The following is a 13,842-nucleotide window of genomic DNA, read 5'->3' on the forward strand; positions in this document are numbered from 1 at the left end:
GAAAGGACAAGAGAGAGGCCAAGAAATCAGTGCTAGAAAGGGAATGTACAATGCCTTCAAGGGTCAGGCATCAAAAAAGCCAGTAACTAGTAGTAGCCAAAAAGATAGCTCCAGGGATGTTACATCACAAAGACTTAACCTGACATTATGGTTGCTGACAGATGTGACAAAAAAAAAAAAACCCCGTACTTTACCAGAAGAGACATCACATCAGTTTGACATGGCTCGCCCAACATATGCATAGACTACACACTTCAGTGGGGCTTTTTGGCACTTTTATCTAATAGCTGATTTTAAATCGGCTATTAGATTCAATCAGCTATTAGATAAAAGTGCCAAAAAGCCCTGTTGAAGTGCACAATCTATACAGATGCTGGGCGAGCCAGGTCAAATTGACACAATGCCTCTTCTGGGCAAGCACTGCACTCAACACACAGGCACACAGCACAGAAAGTAAAGTGCTGTTTTTTGGGTTTCTTCACATCTATAAGGAACCTATATGAACAAAGACTGGGCCATGTAGGTGACATCACATCACCTCAGGAACATATCCACATCCAGCCTATTGCACTGGCAGGAGTGGTTTTTGTTTTTAACTTTCAAAGAAGCACCTTTAGGAAGATTGAGTATTTTTGAAGGCTTTGCAAATCACAGTGCGTGTATCTACACATGCAATTAATGGTGATGCAATAAACTCTGGAGCAGTTTGAGCTGGAGAAAACTGATCTCAGGCACAGTGTCTATACACGTGCCTAGGACAGCAGCAATTTGAGCTAGGGTGGAGTAGTGACAGGCTGGCAGGAGAAACGGGGGTCAGCCCCAAACCCTGAGTGGCAGCATCAGGAGTTGTCAGGCCTGGCTGGGGCACAAAGGTCAGGCAGGTGTTTGGCCCCAGGTGGCTGGGCTGACCAAGTACAATTTGCACTCATGGTCACTATCTTCACGTGGGTTTTGCTGCAGGTAATTACTCTGCCATAAGGTAATACTGTTGGGGACAGTACTATCTTACGGTGGAGTTAATTAGCTCACAGAGCCCTAATGCCAGTGCACGTGTAGACAGTGATGTGTTTACTGCAGAGCTAATTAGCCTATTCCGTAGTAAAGCACATGTGTAGATGTGCCCAGTAAAAACAAGACACATGGCTCCATGTTTCACATAGTTGCATGGATGATTTAAGTTACTAGTCCTGTATGTAGATTTCCCTAGGTGGCACATCACGTGACACTGGCAACATTAACCACCTTCCCATCTCTTTTTCCTCAGGCTCTCCAACTTGTACAGATATTGCCTTTATGTTAGTAGTTTTAACAGGGAGGCTTTAAGTTACAGATCATCATGTATATAACAAAAAATAACCCAGAGAATTATACAAGATACAGAATCTATAGAAAGACCAATATTTGACATTCACATACAAGCAACCAATACATTTAGGCCAGAATCCTATTTCACTTACTGGTTGACCAAAATGTAGCTTGAGACTACTGAGATGAGTTATTGCACAGGAAGGATTCCTGTCCCCTCTCTTTGGGTGCACAAGTTCCCCCATTATATGGGCTGAGGGAGAGGGGGGATATTTGTGCATCTTTGGAGGGTAATACTATTCCCATAATGGAAGCAGTTATGTTCCCAAAGAGGGTATTAGAATAAATCCTACATAACAGTTGGGTAACTCAGTTAGTCTTAAACTGCTCTTTGGTCATCTGTTAAGTGAAACAGGATTCAGTCCTTAGTGGTAATCTGAAGAGCTCTATTCATTGGAAATAAAACACAGCAAATGTATGTGCTAAAGGTTATCCTAAAATCTGTAAACACTTACGTGGGCTGGTGTCTGGTGCAACTATGATGAGGCCATGTTCGGCTGCAGCTTGATGAAAACCAGCTTTTGTTATAAAATTTTGTTCTGTGCAGGTTAACCCTGGAGATAAAAATATGACTAACTGCATACTACTCACAGCATTCCAGTTTCCAACATACACCAGAAAAGCTTGAAAAATAAATCAATCACAACTTGGTAAACATCAATACAGCAAGCCTCGTACCGGACTAGATACAGATGGTTACATTTTCATGTATGATTACCATAAGATTTTTTTCCATTTACCCTTAATCAAACATTGTTCTTTTCTTAATACCTTTGAGATTTTACCATAATTTCATTTTAATCACAATTAGGCCACGATACTCGTTCATGCAGAGCCCCTCTAATATGCATTTGTTTGGCATGTGCAGAATGTTCCCCAAGTATTGCATATTTAGAGCAGATGTCATTTAAGACAATAGCAACACTGAAGTGCTGTATTTTATCAGCTTGCTACTACAATAATTAGGGTGCCTCTTAAGACCCACGGTGGTCCATGCTTGTTGTGTCATTCCTAGAGATCTAGTCTCTAGTTTCCAATTAGCTTTACAGAGACTGATTGCCTCCAATTTTAAAGATACGTGCTTGTACAGTGAGGTTACAATATATCCCCAGTTTCTGCTATACTACTTTTTTACCAGCCATCACTAATACAAATTTTACCAATTTCTAACAGTTTAAGAGGGTAATTAAGAGAACATATCACAGTAACGCAAGTACATTTATCATAATTACATACTGGTCTACTTGTCAAATTACCATAGGCAGGAATGCCTTCCTTTTAATAATTACTGGTTAAAAAAACCCCTCTGAAAACCTTATACTATATGCTGAAGAACAGATATTTCTGTAGCAGAATCCACATCTCAAACTTGATGCAATGTGCTAATATCTATTAACAAGAACTGCCAATTTGGATTTTAAGATCATGCTCTCATTTTTCTAGTCACCCCCCTGACAAAGTACTAGCATATTATGGTAATTCAGGCCCTCATGAATTCCAGATAGCACCAAATCCTAAAGGATGGACACAAAATTTTCCCTATATTAAATCTAATTAAAAAAATCACATACACTTTCTCCTTTGTGACCTCCACCTCACTTGCTTAAGTCTGGTATGGATTTTCTAACAGAAAATTGTAAATTTACCCCCAGAAGAAAGAAGTGGATGTGCAAATAACAGCCTATTGTAAACTGTACAGAAGCTCCATTTCCCTCCTTTTCTTGCATACAATAGAATTCTAAATCTTTCTAAAGACTTTTGCCATGGGCCTGAGATCTACCAACAATAAAAAGGACTTGGATTATTTCTGTGAGGTCAGTTCTTCAAGCACTAGAAAGTTCCCCTGCTCTATATAAAAGCTGTAAGTTTTGCAGGTTTGGCCCTCAAGGCCAGATCATTCATGCACTACCCGTGATATTCAGACCAGGGCTCCTGAGCCACAGATGTCTCTTTACCACCTTACTGCCTGCTGCTCTTAACAGAAAATGTTATTTCTTCTTTACTGCATGCACTGTGTACATGTCTATACTTTGCTTCAAGCAAGTATCTACAGAAATACAGTAACCACCAGTGAGGCTTATTTATCATTTTTAAAGTGTTTTCCCCTGTTGATCTGCATAAATGTTAAATTGTTTAACACAGAGTAGCCTTTTTCTTCTAAACTGAAATGTGTATTCTGAAATTCACCTAAGGATACATATACTGCTGCAGCTCTTTGGAAGATACCGATGGGGCATATGGCTCCAGAAGCATTGAGGACCAAGTATCCCAGCACTAGTATTATACCACATCACAAAAAAAGGATTTGAACCCCAATTAAAAAAAAAAAAAAAAAAAAAAAGGTCTTTGATCAAATATAAAGTGACAATGGAAGCATCTCAATTCCTATTCAATTTTGCATATTTACTCTTCTTTATTTTAAACTGAAAATATTAAAACTGACCCAACAGATAATTTTTAAAATATGGAAGTTCACAGAACTTACCCGAAAGCCAGTACAGCACAGCACATTTCCCACTTTCTGCCTTTGGTGGCAAATAGATTCCAAATTTCATTTTGCATTTCAACTCTACACTGTAGCAACAAAATATATTTCATTCACAGCACTGTAAGATCAACAAGACCATAATAATAATAATAGACTAAAATGAAGCATTTACCCTAGCATTTCTACCATCACCACAACACAGGGTTTAGTCACTGTTGGTTCAAAGGATTATAATAATTTAAGAGTGAAAGGAAGTACGAAATGAGTAACATGAGATGATATTAACCTGTTGAATACATGCTGACTATATTATGTTTTAAATACATTACAGAAATTAAAGCATATCCTCACTGTCTTGCTGGTAGAGAATCATTTGAAAATTGGCATTAGAAATCTAGAAGCCCAGCAATGTTTCATATAAGTCTAGTCTTAAAACTTGGAAAGCATATAGAAAGAAGAATGTTATTGAGGAATGTATAGAAATGGCTTACATCATCTGCGTTGCAGTATATACGACTGCTAGCCTCAAGTTTTTCATTGCCTTAGACCAACAGGCTAATCAACTGTACAACTTCCTTTAGGGTAAAAGTGCCAATATACTTTTTTTAGTTGCAAGTTCCTCCAACCATAATGTTATAAAGAAGAAAATTCACTCCAATTTTAAGGGCAGGCAATTTTAGAGCCTCTAATAAACATTTCAATGAATCTGATTACATTTTTATTTTAGGCCACAGGCTAAAAAGACATAAATATATCCACCTAAGTTTGACTGTCATCTATTCTAGAAAGACTATCTTTCACTACAAAAACTGGAAGATTCACAAAAAGTGGTTTTCTTTTGTAGACTACAAATGATAACTTAATGTTAATGAATTTGCATAGGTTAATCCTTGCTATTAAACAGATAAAATTGATTAATTTATGTTGCAAGCTGTTGGAAACTTCTAGTAGCATGATCGATATTTATTGCTTTGTATAAAAGTTTATATTCATGTCTCTATGCTGCAAATAGAGCAGCATACAGCTTAGTTTTGGGAATGCTACATTTTCTATAATTGCTTTACAGCATTAGGATAAAGCTATTAAGATTTTTAAAATGTATAAAAACAATTAGTAAGCACAAGATTAAAGAAAAAAAATCAGTACATGCATTTCATATTAAATATTTAATTGTTGTTAATATCCATATTTTATTTTTGTGATTTTCTTTAGACTATGAAAATACAGAACGCATGGATACCAGAGATACTCAATTAGCACTGCATTTTCAGGTGCCTTATAATGCTTTATAAATATTCTCCAACTATTTGGGTTGGTCTAATAAAAGATATCAAATTCACCCAAGGAATCTCGTCTGCCTCTTATAATGCTTACCTGTCATGTTCAAACACCTTCTGAAAACCATTAAAGCACTTGTTGCTGGAAATCTGTTTCAGCGCCATAATCTTAGCTATTAAGAAACAGAATCAAGTTACATTTCAATAAAATTGTTTTCATTTGTAGCAGATAAAGATTCCACAAATGGACTGGGTTTTTTTCATTTGCATTTATTTATTGCAAGCTCTCAGAACAAATCATCTCCAACCAACAAACTTTATGACTTTGTATAGTCATTTTTCAGGTAAACGACAGCAATTGAGCTGATTTTTACCATGAAATTATCATGGAAATGTTTTCTATATTTACAAAAAGATATTAAGCTTACAAGAACTTTTCAGGCTTAACAGCAGTGGTCTATAATAGAACTTGTGGCAGTTTGATAAGCCTTTAAAAAAAAAAAAAAATCAAAAAAAAATCACCAAGAATAGTAATGATTTCAAAAGAAGTGAACAGAAGCTATGAAACCTCTTCCTCATTTATTCTTTTGGCCATAAGTTTGAGCATCTTGTTGTGATGAGGTCCTGCCCATCATCTGTCAGTTTAGCTGCTTACAAATATTAAAAAACAAACAAATTGCGCTTTACCAGCAGCAGCAGCGTATTAGGTGTACCTGGCTCCGTAGCAGCTGTATCAATCAGGCGCTTCAGTGGGGCTTTTTGGCCCCTTTATCTAAAGCCATTTCAATCAGCTATTTCATAAAAGCGCCATTGAAGCACCTGATCTATACTGGCCAAGATGGGTTCAGCTAATACAATGCCTCTTCTGGGCATGCATGGAACTTGGCGCAGCAGCACATCAAGTTTAAAGTAAAGCGCTATGGGTGGTGGGGGAAAGAGGAGTTATGTCTGTAAGCATCCCTCATGTTTATTCTCCAGCATCCACAAATGATCTCCACTTTTACAATTTCCATTTAAAATCTACTATTTTGGCATCATTGTCGTTCTTCCGTTTTGTCAAACATGACCTTCAAAGCCTGACAAATACCAAAAACTTCTCCATACAATTATATCCTTACCTTTGCCTTCATTTTGTTCATAAGGTATTTCTAGACATGCGTCTGGAAATACTCATGTGGGAAAACTCAGAACTAGATTTAAAGTATGTAGGCACCTCACTCCCATTGAAAATCCCTTTAAAATCAATACCTTATGCACTTGCTCTACATGAATATTTATTAAATTTAATATTAAGCAATCACTGAAAAAATACAAAGTTGAGAGCAAAAGCTGGAAGATTCCCAGGTGAGTGCCCTACCTACTAAGCCCCGAGTCATGTAAACTTTTGATCTTTTCCCCTAGCCCAATAGATTACTAATTCTCTTATTCATAGTGGAACAGCTTCAGCAAGAATGGTTGAGAATAGCCCCAGCCCAGAACAGCTTACAGATAGCAAATTATGTTACTCCCTTGGAAAACAAGAGATATGGTTTTGAACTGCCTCAAAAGAAGGGAATAACTGATGCAACAATAACTAATAAAAAAGAAAATTGGGAGTAATTAATAAGAAACAAAATTAAGACTGGCAATGTGTTATAAAGTTAAGTGAATTATGCATGTATCTGGTATGCACCTAAGTGGAGTACAGTAGATCTAGTATCTCATTTTATACTTTGTAATTTCTTTAGGCAGGAATAGTCTTTTTGTTATGCACTTTTGCAGCATGTAACAGTGCCATGAGGTTATCAAAAAGATGTTGATTCTGATACATGAAGGCTTTACTTGTTATCTACTATGAATTTATCAGAAAACTGCATTTTATAACCTTTATAACATTTTATAATCCATCATCAAGCCTTCTGTGTTGTAGGTTTATGTCAGGAAACCCACTGGGTGGTAGTTTTTCAATCAGTTTGTCTTTTTTTCCTTGTAGCAGCCAGACTTGTTCCTTAGTTTCTTTACGAAGCCCAATAATGCACCGTGAATTAGAGACTTTTCAATGAACTGGTAGCCCAAGGCCGTTAGACTTTTAATCCACACTTTCTATGTTAGATGAAGAAATGCTGTTTGTCTTTACCTGCTTTATTGTCTGTACCTTTGTTCAAAACCAAGATCTAGTAAAATAAAAGGACACAATCCTGCAGAAAAAAAGAACTACAAATATACAGAGGCAAATTAATTCATGTCATAACTGCAGTTAAATCAATATATATTTTGAAAAAAAAGACTAAAAAGGGAATATAACATGGTTTTTGATAAAGCAAAATTCCCAAAGAGGACTTCAAAAGGAGTACAAAAGGAAAACCAACTAAGAGTAGGAGAAAGGAATTAGGCAAACAATATTTTAGAGACTGCTGCTGAGGAAGAACTTCTCTACCATTGACACCTATGTCTCTATTGAATAGTTTCAGTGCCCCCTAGTAATTTTCAAGCTAAACAAAGCAGACACTACAGCAGGGGTCAGCAACCCCCGGCATGTGTGCCGGCCATGGCACTCAAAGCCGTTTTGCTTGGCACACCACCACCAGCCTGGGCTCTAAACAGCTGCTGCGAGCCATGGAGCCCAAGGTGCTCGCAGCAGGCAGCTGGGAGGCTGCAAGCCCTGCTGCAAGCAGACTGGCCTCCATGGGCCAGCTGCAGCCAGAAGGCTGCAAACAAGATGCTCCGGGCTCCAGCATGTCGGCATTCTGGCACCTTCCAAAGTAGACATTGTGGTTTTCTCGGCACTCTGGCCAAAAAACATTGCCTATCCCTGCACTATTGTGTAGGTAACTATCTGACATTAGCACAGAAATCTGAATCAACAGTACAGATTTGTCTGTTCTACATATGATTTTCTGATAAATCTTGCTAGCAATGAAAGATGAGATTCAAAATAGCTGGATTTGTTCAGCCATAGCAAGGCAGGGGGTGGGGAGGTAGGGTGCGAGCAGGGCAACTGCCCTGGGTGCTGAAACCACGGGGCGCCAACAGGTGTTGCCCAGCTGGGGCAGGGTGCAGGACAGAGCCATGAGCAACTTGGTTGGGGGGGGGGGAAAGGGGTGCAGGGATGGGGGAAAGGCAGTTCCCGCCTTTGCATGCCTTCCCAGGCAAGCGTCGAGGGCTGCGGGGGGAGGGGGGAAAGGAGGCATGTGCCCCCTAGATCTGCGCACAGGGCGAGGGTGGGCTGCCGCCATGGGCTTTGCCCCAGGCTCCAAACTTCATTGCTATGGCACTGCATTTGTTTCTGTAATAGGTGCATGTCTAGGAGAATGAGAGAAATTTGAAGTATTTCAGTTGGTAGGAATGGAAGTGGACATGTTAAATCAGTGACTTGTAGATACAACTGAAGAAAGCACAGAAACAAAGTTACAGCATTGACAAAAACATAAGAAATACAAAAAAAGAGAACAGATGAACCAAACAGGAAGATTTATGGAGAAAGGGTTAGGAGGCTGTTGCATATTCTGTAAAATGATACACTGGTTTCCCTCCTGGAAAGATTCACTTAGGCAATACCATCAATAAGGAAGGGGGAAAAGGGTAGTCTTGGCAGCTGGGAGATGAAGAGATTAAGGGGAAGGCAATTAAGGAAACTACAGTCATCCTGATGAGAAACTATTAGGAGAGAAAGAGACTGGTCTTCTGGAGACAGAAGAGCTGTAGGGGTGAGTGCAGGAGAGAAGGCAGAGAGGATACAGCTGTGCACAAGGGGAGGGAGTTGTGGGGCAAGACTGTTCTTGTGCCAATATTGTCATTTAGCTTAACTATTTCTCCCTGGCCTTTTATATCTCTGATGTATTTACTCAAGAGAAATACTGAACTAAAGATAACCTTGAAACTCGGGGGGGGGGGAGTTAAACCATCTGGGGCTTTAAAATGGCTACAGTCAGTCAGGCCTATTTAAGACAGTAGCTCTATTAAAAAAATTGCTGCTACACTTTAGATATATTATGTATTTAAGTGGTCAATCGTGCAATAAATTTAGATCAACCACTCATACCAAGTAAGACAGGCCACAACTACAAAGTAATTATCACACAATTATCTGGTTAACTGCACATTAGATTTAAACCAGCCACACATGCAAAGTAATTATCACACAATAAAAACAACTATCCAGCTCTAAAGAGCCAACCAGCCAAAGTGTCCAACAACTCTATAGTTGGTTTCTATCTAGCTTTAATGTGAACAGGTTGCAGGGCCCTGACAGCATCATCCAGTAACAGTTTGCATCTCAGGAAGTGCAAGAATCCTACAGTAAGCAGATGCATAGTAAACTGCTCCACACATTAAATATTAGAGACCAAGATGATAGTTAATGGGCGACTTATGGCTGAAACTTGAAATTTAATACATCTTTCAAAAGTTCTCATTAAATATCATAATTCTTGATATTATTGACTGGAAGGGATTTCTTTAGGTCATACAGCAGAGTCCCCTGCTATTTCAGGTAACCACAACATAGAATCTCTCTGTTATGCTTCAGATAAAGCTTAACTGGGAGTTTGTTCCTTCCAGTACTTCTACTGACTGAGAAATTATCAAAAACCCTAATTAGAAGACTTTGAACTTCCAGCCTGAATTTATTCATGGCCAGGATATACTCAGTCCTTGTGCCATGTAGCTTAAATAGTTCTCCCTGCTCCCTGACATTTTAGATCTCTGATGTATTTAGAGACAAGAACTCTATTGCCTCTCAGCCTTCCTTTTTGCTGCTTTTCTAGATAGGGTGGGATATAAATCTAATGAATAATAAAAAAGCCAAGCTCTTTTAATCTCTTCTTATATGATAGACTCTCTATTTCCCTGATCATCCTAGTAGCTTCTCAGCACTTGTTCTAGGTTCATTTAATCTTTTAACATGGTAAACAGAATTTAAATGACCAATGCCCTTTTCAGTCTTGCACGCTTCAAGAAGTTTGCATAGCAGTGTCCTCCATAAACCTAACGTGTGACTGAAAATTATTTTCTTTTATTGGCTTCCAATTTCTCACTTTTTGATTTAACTGATTGCCCCTTTGCTCTTCCCATTTCTTATACTGAGTCACACACTTTTACTGTGAGTCTTCCTATCAGATTCATTTCCTCATGCAAGCAATTCCAATCTCGTCACTATCTTTTCACAAAAGAGATTCTCCATGTCTTTGCACTGCCTTGACTACTACCGCAGAGTATGCCAAGTAAGGCTTTGTAAACTACCTGTTTACAAAGCTTTATCACAGTTGCCATCCCAAATCCTACACATCATAAAGTCTTGGGTTTTTTTCTTTGTCTTTTGACTGCTGCTGTACTCTGAACAGGCTGTGGGCACAACGCCGTATCTTTCTAGGCAGGTTCATTCTGGGAACAGGAAGATTGGATCAAATCACTTGGGCAAAAAGAACTAGAGACTTCCTGGGTCATCACATCCATTTTCCTACTAACGGCAACTGTCTTATGAACATGTTCATAAACCTACCAACCTCCGTCTTAAAACTACTCAGGTTACTACTCCCTGCTGGGAGCTGCCCCAGAACCTCACCCTCCCCACAGGTAGAAACCTTCACATATTCAGCCTCAATTTGCTCCTCACCCACTTTTTCCTTTCATTTGTTCTCGTACAAGCCTCATCCTTTACACAGCTTTTTTGCCAGGCAGGGATTTCTTAGGGCGATCTCTTTTACTGGGCCAACTCTGCAGCGCGTAAGAGTTAAAACAAGCTTCTGAAAGCAAGATGTTCGGTCTCAGGTCTCCGATGACCAGGGAGCCCTGGTTTTCTCCCATTAAAAAAAAAATCCCCAATTTCTGGATGAAAAAAAAAAAGTAACGTAAAATCCACATTTTTCCGTGATTAAAATGAAACACCACTAGATATCTATATATTAATAGCATTTCATTTTAATGTCAGAAAAAATGTTGATTTTGCCTTACTTTTTTTTAATCCAAAAATTGGGTTTGTTTGGTTTTTTTGTAAATCAGAGAAAACCAGGATCCCTGCTGACTGCACGCCAGGAACAGCAACTTCTGATGATCTTCCTGTCGTCAGAGACCCGAGGGAGAACGCCTTGTCTTCAAACGCTTGTGGTGACCCTCTCCCCATGAGAGCTGGTTAATAAAAGATCCCCCTGAGAAACCCTTGCCTCTCACACCATTTCTGGACCATCGTGGCTACAACGTCGCCCTCAGGCTAGCATTTCGGCTCCTAACGGCCCAGGAGAAACCAGTTTCTCCCGTGACTAAGTGCAGCCGTTCACACGTCCACGGAAAGTTCCCTGGGGCAAGACACAGGAGGCATCGCCCAGCGCTGCCCAAGGGAAGGCAAAGAGCTGATGAGTTTAGGCGCGGACTCAAAAGCAGGCCGGCTCTTCACAGGTACCTCCCAAAGGCAATTACAACTGGAACGGAAACCAACTCCAATTAACTCTGGATTGGAGGATAAGGGCTGTTGGATCCCGCCGTGCGCTTGCGCACATTCCCAAGCACGTACACAGCGCGCTTCCGCCCGCCTTCTTCATGACCCTCGTTAGCCCGCCCCCCGGCCCTGCGCCTGCGCAGCAGCCTAGCTGCTAGCAGGCCCTTACCTCGCGCCTCGGCTGGGGCTGGGGCTAGTGTGTGGCGCAGTAACATTCCAACCCCGCTCCCCCGCTCCTGCTTACCTGGAGCGGGGGTCTCGGCTCCCAAAGCTGCTGAAAGCGCGGAAGGCGCAGCTCCGCTTGACTCCGCCCCTTTCCTCTCATAGGTGGGAGCCTGGAACCGCCTCCCTTCGCCTGCGTGTGTTCTTTCCCCCCATTGGGTTTTAGCCTCGTCCCCTCTCCGCGGTGCTGACGTGTGCGCACGCGCCCGGCGTTTCTCGCCGCTCGGAGTGCTCCCCCCCGGCAATTGCGGGGGTGGGGCCGGGTGTCTGGTCTCGTACGGATGGCTGCCGACACGCGCTGCACCCGGGGGTCTCCCGCTGCACAGGCAGGAGACCTGTCCTGCCCTGTCTCCTCCTGCGAGGGGAGCACAACCTCCCCCCGCCCAGCAACGAGGCAGAAGTCGGTCTCTGATTCCCAGTCCCTTTTCCAGAGTCGCTTTTCACCCCAGGCCAGGCTGCCAGCCCTGAATGAGGCGGGCTGGAAACTGAGCTGCCCTGTCGAAAATGAGTATTCGCTGAGGTGTGTGTCTCGCACAGGGGAAATCGTATATCACACTGAGTCCCTTGCCCTGACTATGGAGCTGGGTTGATGGGCTGGGATGTCGGGGAAAATCTGCTTCAGGTCCCCCCCACGCACCACAAGTCACCACAAGTCGTTGCAGGGGACTCTCCTGAGGGCTGTGGGCAGGGGGGTGCCCCACCCAACCTGGGTTTTTGAGACCTGACAATCCTTGGAGGTTTTTAAGGACTGTCTGGACAAAACTCTGGCAGGGACCATCTAGTTGCAGATGGTCCTGTTTTGAGCAGGGGGCTGGAGTAGATGTCCCAGTCCTAATTTCCTGGGATTCCTAACCCATCTCAGCCTGTGTATTATGTTCCTAGTGCCTAATGAGGAGCTGTCTGGGATGAGATTATTAGGCAAAATCTGCCTCAAATCTCACCCCAAGCCACTACCTTAGTCACTGGGAGACTCTCCTGGAGAAGCCTGGGCAGAGCGCTGCTGGACCTGAAGTTTGTTTTCTGAGTATCCTGCCAACTGCCAACCCCCACCCCTTCTACCCTGGGAATAAGGAATCAACTTTCTCTGTCAGTAAGAGAGCGGACAGAGGAATGGGCACCAGATGCCTGGGTGAAAACATGCCAATCCCGTTCCAGCTCTGGGAGGGGATTGGCATCAGGGTAAGAAACAGGGGCCCAGATGCCTGGGTTCTCTGGGACAAGGGGTTCTAGAGAGGAGTAAAGAGGGGGAGGGTAGCCCAGACACTTGGGTTCTCTCCCAGCTCTCCCCTACTAGCATCTTGGTGTGGGGGCTAGAGCAGAGGGTGCCACGAGCCCAGACACCTGGCTTCTCTGGGAGAAGAGTGTGGTCTGGAGAGAAGGGGCCCAGATACCTGGGTTCCAAGCCTTCTAGACTCCCAAGTCACCATCCTAGGCCTCAGTTTTCCCAGTTCATATCACACCCCTCTGTGGGGGTGGTCAAGGCTAGATCTATGACAAATGGAGACCTCCCCACCCCAGGCCCCATGGGGTACTCATGACCCTGTTTTATTCAGAACTGTAATCAAATCAAGCTGGCTTAGTGCCAGGGCAGGGACAGGGTGCATATGTTTATTCAGCCAGCTGGCAGATCCCACATCCCACCAGAGCTGGGGGGAAAACAGGCATGCAGGCTCCCGGCACCTCCCTTTCGACTCCCCCAGCAATGCCCTCCAAGAGCTGGAAGAGGACCCAGGTATCCAGGCTCCCCAACTCTAGCCCACCAGGCCCCACAATCTTCCCAAAGCCAGGAGAGAATGCAGGCATCCAGGTTCCCCTGCTCTAACCCACCAGGTGCTGCCACCCCCCACCCCTGCCACAGTCATCATTCTTAGGGAGCTGGAAACTTGGGTCCCTCCCATCCCCAGCTGCCATAAGTCTCCATACTGGGAGCTCCCCGATGCCACCCCCCGACCACCCCTGCAATCCCAGTTCCCTCGTTCCCTGAAGAACTGGAATAGCTGGCAATAGCTTTTGGAATTATAGAGCTAGAAGTCAGGACATCTGGCTCACCCCATCCCCAGTTCCCCCACAACCCCAGT

General features: G+C 42.5%; 1 protein-coding gene across 3 annotated transcripts in view; it reads right to left on the minus strand.

The window, feature by feature from the left end:
- The window catches only part of ESD (esterase D), a 29,053-nt gene extending 17,159 nt beyond the window's left edge, over positions 1-11,894 (minus strand). Inside the window, exons 1-4 of one of the 3 annotated variants that reach the window (XM_006258617.4) lie at positions 11,787-11,894; positions 5,228-5,303; positions 3,851-3,939; positions 1,821-1,919 (exon numbers count right to left, since the gene is read on the minus strand). In XM_006258617.4, coding sequence (XP_006258679.1) covers positions 1,821-1,919; positions 3,851-3,939; positions 5,228-5,295 — 256 coding nt within the window. In that variant the 5' untranslated portion in view covers positions 5,296-5,303; positions 11,787-11,894. Of the gene's footprint in view, positions 1-1,820; positions 1,920-3,850; positions 3,940-5,227; positions 5,304-7,246; positions 7,324-11,711 lie in introns of those variants that run through there. The other 2 variants (XM_019500528.2, XM_014608388.3) reach the window with 2 other exon arrangements.
- Positions 11,895-13,842: the final 1,948 nt, after the last annotated feature.

This window comes from Alligator mississippiensis, chromosome 1 (genome assembly GCF_030867095.1).
Source record: "Alligator mississippiensis isolate rAllMis1 chromosome 1, rAllMis1, whole genome shotgun sequence".
Lineage (NCBI taxonomy): Eukaryota > Metazoa > Chordata > Crocodylia > Alligatoridae > Alligator > Alligator mississippiensis.